The sequence below is a fragment of the Miscanthus floridulus genome, chromosome 6 (genome assembly GCF_019320115.1).
Source record: "Miscanthus floridulus cultivar M001 chromosome 6, ASM1932011v1, whole genome shotgun sequence".
Taxonomy (NCBI): Eukaryota; Viridiplantae; Streptophyta; class Magnoliopsida; order Poales; family Poaceae; genus Miscanthus; species Miscanthus floridulus.
Genome location: NC_089585.1, coordinates 86089319 through 86101495, shown reverse-complemented (window position 1 = coordinate 86101495; position 12177 = coordinate 86089319). Strand labels below are relative to the sequence as shown.

Below are 12177 nucleotides of genomic sequence, written 5' to 3'. Positions count from 1 at the left end.
GCGCACGGCGGCAACAATGCTCTAGCGGGCGGCCGGCGGGCCGGCGCGCGCGTCGTTTTCGTGTCCAAAAGCGCCTCACTAGTCTCCCTCCCCCCCGGCACTTTACCACTCACCGCCACGGCGATTGGCCTGGCCGCTCGGCCGCCTGGCCCCCACGCGATAAAACTACGGGATCCACGCAGCAGGACTCCTTGTCTCTGCCCTTTGACATTTGAGCAGGGTCAGATCGGAACCAGAATAACTGACGCCTGCCTACTAGTCAAGCGCGACCAATAATAATGGGGGCCGAAATATAATTAATAAAAAGAGGGTGCAAGTAGGAGTAACTGTAAAAACGATTCACCATCATTTTCCTGTTTAATATTCCCACGCCTCACTCGGCCTGCCTGCAGGCTGCTTCTTTATGACACGGGTGAGAAGGGGCTCGAATCTTCCAGTCCCGCCCCATGCCCATCTCTCTCTCCTCTCCCTTCTGACATTTGGAGCAGAGTCAAAGAGAACAACACGAAAACGTCCTCGGCCTGCGCGCCCGAATACTCCTACACACGTAGTGTACGCGTATATATGCTATGCGCGCGTGCGGGGGGCCCTGCTGGACGGTCAGTGCCAAAAGTCAACCCACCCCCTCCTCCTCCTCCAGTCCCCCGCGTACACGCACGCGTCCCTCCGCCTCGTCAAAGGCTCGAGAGCGGAGAGCCGGTCGTGGTTCATGCGCGGCGTGCTGCTGCTCATGGCGGAGCACTTCAACGACTGGGACCTGCAGGCCGTCGTCAGGAGCTGCGGCAGCGTCGCGCACCCGGACCCGCCGGAGCCCGCCGCCGCCGCGGCGCCGAGGGCGGAGGCAGACGCTTCGCCGCCGGAGCCGACGACCACCACGCCGCCGCCGCCGCCTGTGGCTGTCCGGGGACAGGAGCAGCGGGCGCCGCCGCCCGTGGCCAAGGCCTCGGCGGCGCTCCTGTACGACCTCGAGTACCTGGATTTCGATCACAAGCCGTTCCTGCTGCCGGTCGTCGCGCCGTCGCCGACGAGGCCGAGCGTGGGGGACGACGGGCGCCGCGAGCGTGAGGTGATGATCTCCTTCCCCGCGGGGGTCGCGTCCACGTCCGGGATGCAGCAGAGGGCATCGCCGCCAGGCCGGAAGCCAGGCGCGCGCACGCCGCGGCCGAAAAGAAGGTACCGTACCGACTACCGATGCTGTGCGCTCAAAACTCCATCCACCATCGTGTGTAGCATGAACCATACCGTGAAGATGCCGACACAGATTTAGTGGAAGATTCCATTTTAGGCTTAATTTTGCGATGCATAATTTTAGGCTTAATGAAGTGCTGCGATGGCTTATTGCTTTCCTTTTCCTCGCTCCCTGGTTTGTGGCATGACAGCAAGAAGAGCCAGCTGAAGAAGGTGGTGCGCGAGATGCCGGTGGCCAACGGCGGCTCGTCGTCGTCGGACCCGTGGGCGTGGCGCAAGTATGGCCAAAAGCCCATCAAGGGCTCGCCTTATCCACGGTAACTGCCTTTGACCTCGCCTTGCATACTTTCCACGCGTTGCACTCACTGCCTGCTCGACGGTATAGCTAGAGCCTTACTGTAACACCCCAGGCCCCGCGGCATAGGCCCACTCTACCAAGGGTTGGGTTCCACCTACGTAGCAACACGTTTGTGTTTTCGTCATCGCTTCACGTAAAACGATTAACTGAAGGTTACTATACATCCCTGACCTAGCTATTTAAGTCGGTTTGGCATTCTTGAATTCATGACTAAACCCCTGATCGTGCAGTGTTTCGCGATGCTACAGTGACCTAGCAACAGTACCCCGAAATTGGCCCGGCCTAATTGCGCCACTACAGCCCCCGCAGCTATTGCTCGGACCACAGCTCAAGTGCGCAGTTACAGTGCCTCGATTGAACCGGAATTCGGCCCATTTAGGCGGGGATGTTACACTTATCGTCGATCGTTGACTGCAGAGCACTCAACTTGGTAGGATCCCAACACCTTAATTATTGGCACCTTTTTTTTAATAAGCAAAGAAGAAAAGGGGGTAAATGCCATCCTTGAGGCTTCACATAGATGTCCTAGCTAGTTTGATAATGCAGTCACAAGAATGAATGAAACGCCATGCCACTCGGGCATCATCAAGCTTGATCGCACTGCACGTCACGTGTACATTTGTAGTACTACAAGACAATTCGGTAGCCGTACTGCGTGCTCGCAGTTGACCTCTTGTGGATGGCTGCTGACCCCCGTTGCGATGGGAATCTGTGTGTGACCGCAGGGGGTACTACAAGTGCAGCAGCATGAAGGGGTGCATGGCTCGGAAGCTGGTGGAGCGCAGCCCGGCCAAGCCCGGGGTGCTCATCGTCACGTACATGGCCGAGCACTGCCACCCCGTGCCCGCGCAGCTCAACGCGCTCGCGCGCACTACTCGCCACAAGACGTCGTCGTCCGGCGCGGCCGCCGACCACGGCACGGCCTCCTCTCCCAAGAGCCACCACGAGCAGGGCCAGGCGGTCGACAAAGCAACCGTCCGTGGCGCCGGCGACCGCGAGCATGGCAACAACGAGACGTCAACGATGGCGGCCGGGGAGTTTGGCGGCGAGGAGATAGCGGCCGTCGACGACGACGAGTTCTGGCCTGCGGCGATGGACCTGGACGAGCTCTTGGCACCCGTGGACGACGACTTCGATTTCGAGCACGTCGTGGAGGAACATGGCGTACTGGGACGGCGGCTCTCCCTCTAGGTGGGCGCTGTAATAACTTCAGAAATCAGAACCTTCGATTGCAATAGATCTAGACGGAAAGATCTCGCCTCGAAGAGAAGCTATGTATAGGCGTCTTTTTTGTGCGCGTTTCTGACAAACAGGATCCCGAAAACCAACGGGCTCAATTTCCGTTGTACTATATCCGCGTACTTGCGTAATCTCCGAGCAGGTGCCCCCTGGCTGTACCGAGCACATGGACCAGGCAACAGACCTAGAACCATGTAAAAAAGATGCAGTTCATCCACCAAAAAGATGCAAATGCAACTGCTCCAACGGTGAACCACTGTAACATAAGTCACTGCATAGTACTACTATATTATGCTGACAAGAAAAACATCTTAGACCAAAAAGAATAGGCATTCCACAGATTATAGTTTGCTGTCTTTGTTACCACAGATGTTTCGCAGTCGATACCACAGAATAGCATACCAGATGTCCATCAAAAACTACGGCAAGTAGCACTCAGACACGCTAGACTGTCATACAGAAAGCGTACAAAAGCAGAAGACTTAACCAAGCTCATGGCACCAAATGGGTGGACGTTACTAGGACATAATTTCCAAGACCTGGATTTACAAAAGACGGGCAGTCCGAACTTTAGTATTCCCACTTCTTGAGCTCCATACCATCAGGAGGGCTCCCTTCCACCTTCTTTGATCCAACATCTTTCCAATTGGTTGAGAGAACAGTGCCATTAGATTCCACCTGCAGGAACAGGCAAGGATACGTGAGTATATAGACCCAAAATATAGTTGGTTCCAAATCCAGTATTAGCTGGGCCAAAGATTACGTACGAATGACTTCATCATGGCCCTCCGCATATCTTCATCAGCATCCTTGTAGATGTCACGGAAGAATTTGTTCAATGCAGCATCACCATCAAGTTTTTCTTCCTTCTCCTGATGCAGACACAAATCATGCCCCATTCATATTCAAGAAACCCAAGTTGCAGCAATAAGATTGGTACACATATAAGTGGGAATCTTGATCAAACCTCCTTTTTGACTTCAGCTTCCAGTTTATCCCAGTCTTTTTTTGCCTTTGAAGATGGGTATGAAGGTCTTGGGGCTGTTTCAGCTGCAGAACATATATACAAATAAAATGTCTCTGTAAGAAATGCAAGACAGTTCAAGAAAGAAATGATCCACATTGTTAATTTGTTAATATTATCTACAGAAATCTGTTCATCTCAAACTGTAGATCATGTACAGACCATCCATGAACCACAAAATGGACACACTACAAAACTAATGTGTGCACAAATCTATTACACCCAGATTAGTAGCCTCACAATACGGTTACTTGAACAAAAATCCAGATTGTTTAGCTAACCAATATCATCCAGAGAAGGCTGTTCATCTCAAACTATCTATCATGTACACAGATCCCGATAGCTTAAGCTTAATCATTGACCATCCATGAACCACGAAATGGAACACTGTAAAAGTAAATTGTGTACAACTCCATAATCTTAATTTAGGTAGTTCACATAATGATTACTCAAAAACCAAAATCTTGCTAAGGAAAGCAAGATGAGGTCACCTCAACAGATGGTCTCTAAGAGTATCCGTCAATATTGCTGCATAACCACAAGCACAATACATCTGGTTGGCAGTATTATAGTGATGCTAACATAGTTTTAAAAGTTTTCACAACATGCCTATGCTTCTTCTGTTGGCAAACCAATACTTCAAATAGATGAATTAGGGCAAAGGATATCAACGGCCTATGATACACACTGACCATAATTTCCCTGATACGCCACAGTAAAAAATTAGGGGGAAAGGACATCGACAGTCTGACCGTAATTTCCCTAATATGCCATAGTAATGAATATCATGTATGTTAGAATATCAAAGTCCTCTTGAATGACGATATGATACACCATTGACCATAATTTTCCTAATATGCCATAGTAATGAATATAATGTATGTCAACATTTGCGCATCATACAGGTTTATTATAATCCAGTTCATTCCGTTCATCTAACTGCACCATTCTGATATCCACTATTATAAACGTCAGGCACGAAACTAGTTTTAGGGGGCAGTGTGCACACTAATCTAGGGCAGGGGAATGATATGGAACTGAGCAAAGGAAGGGTAAGAGGTAGAAATACTTAAATACCCATATAAAAACATCCAGCAAACCACAAGATGGTCAAAGAAACAAAAGAAAATTCAGAATTCTGGCCTACCGACAACTCAGATTTAGCACTGAAACGGTGTCTGACTATGCTTTGACCCATCTCCAGGATGGAAAGAGAATAGCCCAGTAAACTCACTCATCAGTAAATCATGACCACAGCTTCCTAATTATAGAGACTCAGACATGATGAGTGGCCATAGTTCTAAAAGATATATTACCTGGTGTGCTTATCTTCTGGGGAACAGCCTTTGGTCTTCCACTATAATCCAGGGTTGTCCATGTCACCTGCTCAGCTTTTGCAAGGCGTATTTCGACCTTGGTGGATAAGACTTCATATTTGCATTTCTCAGGGATAATCTGATTTCCGACAATATAAAAACATTTATTCACACATAAATAACGGATATTCAGTAAGCCAATCAGATAACTACAAATAGTCCACAAACATAACTGGATTGACAAGCAATGCTTTGCGGAAAACGACAGGCCCCCATGTCAACAAGACCAAAAGAAAATGACTCCATTACCAGGTCTTATTTGGTTTATAGGTCACTCCGAAGGAAAACGAGAGAATAAAAATGCAACATCAATTTAGTTTCCACAAACTAACAAACAATCATTCTGAAACCTAATATACATGAATTTTATACTAGCATTCAAAATTATTTACCAAGAGCAGATCCAAAAACAAATCAACTAGTGCTGTTGAAGCAATTTTTGGAGTTCACAAATTCAAGTCATTCTATGCTTATCAAAAGAATTGTATCGACTGCATTATATATGATGAAGAAAAAAGAAAGGCAGTGCTGTGTATAAACCCAAATCTTTGAATGAAAGGCTACCAGCTGGCTGCAGCTGCCGCTGAGCAGTTATATTGCACTGTAGATTTGTATGAGCTGCAGCCAGCAGCGGCGACTTTTAATTGCCGCCGAACGTTCACAAATGTCTTTAGCTAACCAGTTTAGCTAAATCACAAAAAATTCAGGTGGTTGAACTTCACAGGGGATAATATTAACCACAAACATCCACAGTTGAGCACAAGACCTGCTAACTACTTCTTTAAAAGATAACACAAAGCAACATCTTGATTTGAAACCCCATTGCCTGTGTTTATACAGTTGAAAAAAGGTAAAGTGAAGCTTATATGTGTGTTTTTGTTTTGTTTCTCTAATCTAAAGTTATTTAAATTTTCCACTCTTCACCTTTTTGATTAAGACTCAGCAGTTAGAAGTCAAAAATAAATTTATATTCTGTATCTGACCCTTGTCTTGAAGGCAAGGTGCTAGGTTACACAGTGCAACTTACACCTTAGTAACAGTCTAATAGATAACAAGTATGAAAAGCAACATCAAAATAGAATGGACAATTATTACCTTAGAAAACAGACGGGGCTGAAAATGGTATGGTTCTTCACCAGGGACTTCAATGGATACACTTAACTAAAATGAGAAACAAGATCAGTGAATACAGTAAAAAGACAAGAGAACTATAATAATAATAATATGAGCAGAACACACCATCTGTTCACCAAAATCAATGACTACACTATCAGCAGGAACACCCTTAGCAAATATTGTCAGCACCACTTCTGTGGCACTGTTGTAGTAGTCATGCCTGCAGCACAAATTATTTAAGAGAAAATTTTAGCAAAAAACTAGCAACTCATGCTTGACATTAATTTCAGTAAGGGAGAAGCATTTTGCTTTCCTCCAAGTATGGCTCCCTGAATTAGAATATGCTTATCAGTAAACAAATCTGTACTGGGAAAAGGTAAAGTGGTTTGATTACATAGCATTCAGTCTGAGCTAGGTGGTTCAAAGAGTTCTAGGAATTTACACTAGTTACCTGTATTTAGGTTTGCTTGGGGGTTCTACCACTGGCGGTGTATTCTCCATATTTGCGGCATCCTCCTTGTCCTCAACAGTAGCAGCCACAGGAGCCTCAACCTTCTTTACTGGTGCCTGGCTAGATTCCTCTGGACACATAAACCAAATAACAGGGCAGGCAGTATGAGATGATTGAACTGAAACATAATTATTCTCCAGTACACAAGGCTGCTCAAGCATTTCTCAGGCAAGGTAGCTAATTGGACACATATCATTAGAAAATAGCATGCAGGCACATTGCATTCCCAAGACCCCCCCCCCCCCCCCCCCCCCCCCCCCCAACCCACCCACCACACACACAGAGCTATATATATACTAACTTCTGGAGTTAATTTTGCTCACCAGCGATGCACTCATCACATTCCTTCAATAGACGAGTAAACCTTGAATCGCCTGATGCATAGGAAGAACCCAACTCAAGAGCAGCCTTTGCAGTTTGGTATTCTTCAAGCTTAATGCATGCAGCACTGTAAACAAGAAATAACGTAGTACATAGATAAAAATGAGCAGAGGGAATTATGGGAGTGTTAATGTATAACTTTTATTGAAAAAAATGAAGAGTGCCACTAACCCTTTCCGGTAGTAGGCTTTATGCATTGTAGGATCAAGTTCGATTGCTTTGTTAGCATCCGCTACAGCCTCTGCAAGTTTAGTTAATTCCTTTAGCGCTATACATTTATTGTGTTTAAAAACAAATATGCAAGCCAATGATGGTAGCATGAATAACACTACCAACTGAAAAGAAGCTTCATGTGCACTTTCTTGTTACACAAACAAAGAAAGTTGCAATGACAACACCATGTAGTTTATTATTTTAGTAATTTGGTTACAATGATTCACATGTAACTGAAGCCAAACTTTACACATCATTTCTTATTACAGCCACACCATGCGTTTCTTATGGTTCCTACTGATTCAGATGTAACAGGAGCCATGCATTCCATTTCTTATTGCGAACAAATACTGCAATGGCAGTAAATCAACATGTAGTTTCTTATTTTGGAAACAGCTGATATGGATGTACAGTTAGGATAAGGGGGAAGCTAGAATAGTGCTACACAACTATACAAAACATATCTAAAATAGGAGGCATTTTTTTTATCAATTCAACTGCAGAATGTGGTCAAAATGAGCTACTAGTTTGCACTACAACCTAAAGAGAGTAATACAACAAAATGAAAACCCAGACTAGGACCAACAGAGATTAATACAATCTAAATCCTTCCAAACCACTCTGTCATCACAACTTCTTCAACATGCTGCTGAAAACCCTCAAGCCACCAATTGAGTTATACTACTACTTCACATGTATACACACATTTCACCTTAAACTCTCAGAGCAATAGCAAAAAAACAAGCATAGCAATGAAACAAGGAACTAGGGGTAACACATTACAATCCACAGAAATGAAACTGGTAAAGAACTTGGGGCACCACGACAAGCAAACTAGGGACATACCTTACAACACACATCGCGACACAGCAATTAGGGAACTTGGGATAAACCATCACGCATACAGCAAGGCAACAGGTAGGGCACTAGGAATATACCCCGGACATTTCAGGCAATCTGAATCGTCATACTCTACTGTCCACACAACAGCCAACAACGAGCACGACTATGGCTAATCATATACTTAACTCTACACGACCATTTCAGAAACCCCAATCATCTAGTGCCTCTTTGAAATTCGAATCAGATGATTCATCGCCAGGCCTACACCATAGGCTGACGTTGACCTCCAACACCCTACCCTAGAATCGCCACGAGTTCGCTCATCACAACAACAAAACAGCTAATCAAACTAGCCTTCTAAAAACCGCGCGGCGCTATAACAGACCCTTGCGGTTACATTCACGCGCGCGCGCGCGCGCGTCGAACTACTGTCCCCACACGTCAGCGCGCAACCAATCGAATCAAACCCTATCGGAGCAATAGGAGAGAGCAAGGAAGGATGGGGGGTGGGGGAAGAGCACTGCCCATACCAGTGTAGTTGCCGAGCTTGATGTGTGCCTGGGCGCGGTCGGCGTAGAGGTCGGCGGTGGCGGGCCCGGCGTCGATGGCCTGGGTGTAGAGCTCGGCGGCCAGCTCGAAGTCGTCGTCGACGAAGGCCTCCTTGGCCTTGCTCTCCAGATCCGACGCGGCCATGGCGGCCCCCTCCGGCTTGGGGCGTCTGCGGGCGACGACCAGACGATGACTTGGGTTGGGCGAGAGCGAACAGAATAATCGAGGTCACTCGTAGTAGGTGGGCAGGGCAGGCGGAGGGATGGGGTGACGCGGCCTTTTGAAGGGCCCGTGGAGGTTCTGGAGAGTTCGATGCGGTAAGGCCGAGAGGCCGAGGCAGGGCCGGGCCGGGTTTTTGCTATGCATCATCGTCATTTGCAGCTTGCAGATTCTGGCTAGGTTAATTGCGGGGGAAGTTCTGCGGGTGCTCTCTTTGGGCTTGTTCTGCTTTTTCTTTTCTTTTTTTTTTCTTTTTGCTCTTTTGTGTGGATGAAGAAAAGTCGCCTAGTCGGTCGTATGATTTTGTTACGAGGAAGGTTCGCGATCCACTCATTGATTGGTTAGATTTGATTAGTTGCTGACTGGCTGTCAAGTGGCCTTACTCCTATACTTGTTTAGCCTCTTCCGCCGCTTACGAGGAAGGGTGCGGGTTCGTGGTTTTGTGATGTGGTTAAGGTGACTAGCTAGCCTAGATTAGATCTCATGGTCATGGTGTTGCTTGGAACTGTGGTTAGGAATGTACCATGGGATCCTCGCTGGCGTTATCTTTTCTTTAGTGAGCATCACACCTCGCTGGATGTGGGCATGTACGGGCAACCCGAGATTCCATATGGAGCTTACACGTTTTTGTAAGAATCAGTTTTTTTTTGTAATTTAACTAGATTTATAAAAATCATTATCAACATTTACATTTTCTAATATATTTATTATGAAATTTTATTCCAATATTAATCTAATAATACTTATTACGCATCATAAATATTATCAGTATATATTTTTATATATTTGATTAAATTGAAAATAAATGACTCTCGGAAAGCAAGGTGTACTGTATTTTTGACTGAGGAAGTAAGCTAGAGAGATTGCTGCTACAAAGATGTACGAGTAACTACAAATGCAAAAGCTAGCTGTCGACGGAATATCATCGGCAGTACTTCGAGGGGTATCCCATGAAAGTAGATTGATCGACAGGGGAGCGTGAGATAAAAAATAAGAAGGCAACAGAGACACACGAGTTAGACATGTTCAAGCCGTCATTATGACGTAATACCCTACTCTTGTGGTCTGTTGGTTTGTATTAGCTATCGTATGATATTGCGTGAGTTTAGAGGGGGTCCCTGCCCGTCTTATATAGTCCGGGGAGTAGGGTTACAAATCGGTTAGATCTGAGAGATAATCGAAAAGTAATAACTGATTACAGGAATCTTAAGATCATACATATCCTAACAGATCTCGTAGTATCTTCAGGATATCTTTCAGATGCCTTGCAGAAGGCGCCGACCAGAGTCATGCCCCGCAAGGATTTGTCTTGTGGGCTGGGCCGCCCCTGAGGGCGTAACCCATGTGGTCTGCCATGGGTATCCGGGGTCATACCCCCATAGCTAGTCCTTGAGCACCTTGTACCCATTGTGCAATACCGTCTTGAGCTTGTCCGAGCAGGTGCGAACAAAGCCGAGCAGTCAAACTCATGGTCCAACCAACATGATGAGTTGCCGAGCAGTTGTGAGCAGTTGTCGAGTAGCGTGTGCTGTTATCGAGCAGCACGAACCATAGCCGAGCAACATAACCCAAGCACAGCTTGCCATAAGGGTGTAAGGAGCTCAAGTTCAGAATAAAAAATTTCTTCACAGTGGACCAAGTGTGCCCACTTAGAGTCCAACCATGAGAGAAGGATTTAGTCTTGTTCAACTTCGAGAGGCACGGAGTCTTTTAGAAAAAAGCAAGCACATTCACCGTGAGGTGAAGTGTGCCCACTTAGTCTCTGAGCCTGACAGTAGATGATGTAGTCATTTGGTGCTAGGGTCTAAATTAGAAGAATAGAGGAACAGACGAGCAGATAGCCAGTCCCCGGGCGTAGACCCGAAAAACATATTTACTGCAAGGTGAAGTGTGTCCACTTAATCCCTGAGCCTGACAGTAGGTGACGGAGTCACGTGGTGCCAGGGTCAGACACAAAGTAATAGTGAAAAACTAGCCGACCAGGCAGCTAGTCCCTGAGCCGCAAGCAGAGGTATCGGAGGAATCCAATCGTGGAGAAAAAAACCAAAAAGCGACTATACAGTAACGATTACTGAGCCTCAATAAATGGCGGAGAAGTCGACGATAATTCGGCGAGTAACAACTGATGGCGGCGATAAATGAGCAACATGGGCTGCAGTTACGCGAAAACCCAGGCTACGGCCCATTAATCCACGTTGGAGAATTCGCAAGAGCACAAACTGTGGGCACGGTTTCCCAAAAACCCTCGAATGCGAGAGGGCGGGGAAAGTGCTTTATAACTGCGCCACCACATCCCGCATTCATACCTTTGCCACTTTGCCAGTCCGTCTTCATCCTCAATCCTCGCGTTTCTAGATTCGCTTCCACATTTGCTTCTGCCGCCAAACCCCAATCATATCGCAGAGATGGCGTCGAAGAAAGGAGCTTCCAAATCGAAGAAAACAAGCCCTAAGAAGGCGAGCGCCGACGTTCGACGGGATAAAGATTGGGTGCCGTCGCGAACGGGAGAGGCAGAGCTTAACAGATTGGTGGAGGCTAGCGTTCTTCCTAACCGTGCTACCACCGGATGGCGGCCGACCCTCGGTGAGTCCTTCCCAACGCCTCACGCCGATAAAGTGGTGGTATTCGAGGATTATTTCTGGCGTGGGTTGGAATTTCTTGTTCATCTGTTCCTGAGGGATTTATTGGAGCTTTGGGTGGTTAGTCTGTGCAACCTTCATCCCAATACCTTTCTACACATCTCAATCTTCATCCATTTCTGTGAGGCATATCTCGGAATCCTCCCACATTTTAATCTCTTTTGTTACCTATTCTGGCTGAAAAAGAGAGGTGGTGGTGGTTCCAAAGTGGTCGGCGGGGTGTACCTTTAGCTACGCGATGGGATGGTAGGCGAGTATCTTACTGTGTCGCTAAACACATCATTGAAGGGGTGGAACGCCAGGTGGTTCTATATGAAATAGAGCCACCCAGCCATCCGCTACGACGCCGACCATATCCCAGAGAACCAGAGGAGCTGGTCGGAAACGCCAAACAGCGCTGACATAGAGCAAGTGAAGGAGCTTCTTGCCTTGATAAAGGGCGTGAGAACCAACGATGGATTGGTAGCGACAAGCTTTATAGTACGCCGCGTGTAGCCCTGTAAGGAGAGAGTGCATCCAGC

The 12177-nt window shown here is 46.9% G+C and overlaps 1 protein-coding gene and 1 pseudogene across 1 annotated transcript; one reads left to right on the top strand and one right to left on the bottom strand.

Annotated features, from left to right (window-relative positions):
- Window positions 1-569: 569 nt before the first annotated feature.
- On the top strand, window positions 570-3015 carry LOC136456258 (WRKY transcription factor 22-like; annotated as a pseudogene).
- Window positions 3016-3096: 81 nt separating this feature from the next.
- LOC136456259 (protein SGT1 homolog) lies at window positions 3097-9060 on the bottom strand. The gene is made up of 10 exons (XM_066456063.1): window positions 8780-9060; window positions 7365-7434; window positions 7136-7260; window positions 6753-6882; window positions 6425-6521; window positions 6281-6346; window positions 5126-5264; window positions 3753-3835; window positions 3553-3657; window positions 3097-3463 (listed from the first exon to the last, which is right to left on the bottom strand). Exons 1-10 carry the CDS (start codon window positions 8940-8942, stop codon window positions 3356-3358), a joined length of 1086 nt encoding a protein of 361 aa, XP_066312160.1. The 5' UTR covers window positions 8943-9060; the 3' UTR covers window positions 3097-3355.
- Window positions 9061-12177: the final 3117 nt, after the last annotated feature.

Excerpts from the sequence above, each read along its gene's own strand:
- LOC136456259 (XM_066456063.1), bottom strand. The coding sequence starts at position 8,942 with ATGGCCGCGTCGGATCTGGAGAGCAAGGCCAAGGAGGCCTTCGTCGAC. Across the intron at positions 6,883-7,135 it reads ATGTGATGAGTGCATCGCTG|AGGAATCTAGCCAGGCACCA; the intron begins GTGAGCAAAATT and ends TTATGTGTCCAG. Across the intron at positions 3,464-3,552 it reads GGGCCATGATGAAGTCATTC|GTGGAATCTAATGGCACTGT; the intron begins GTACGTAATCTT and ends CTGTTCCTGCAG.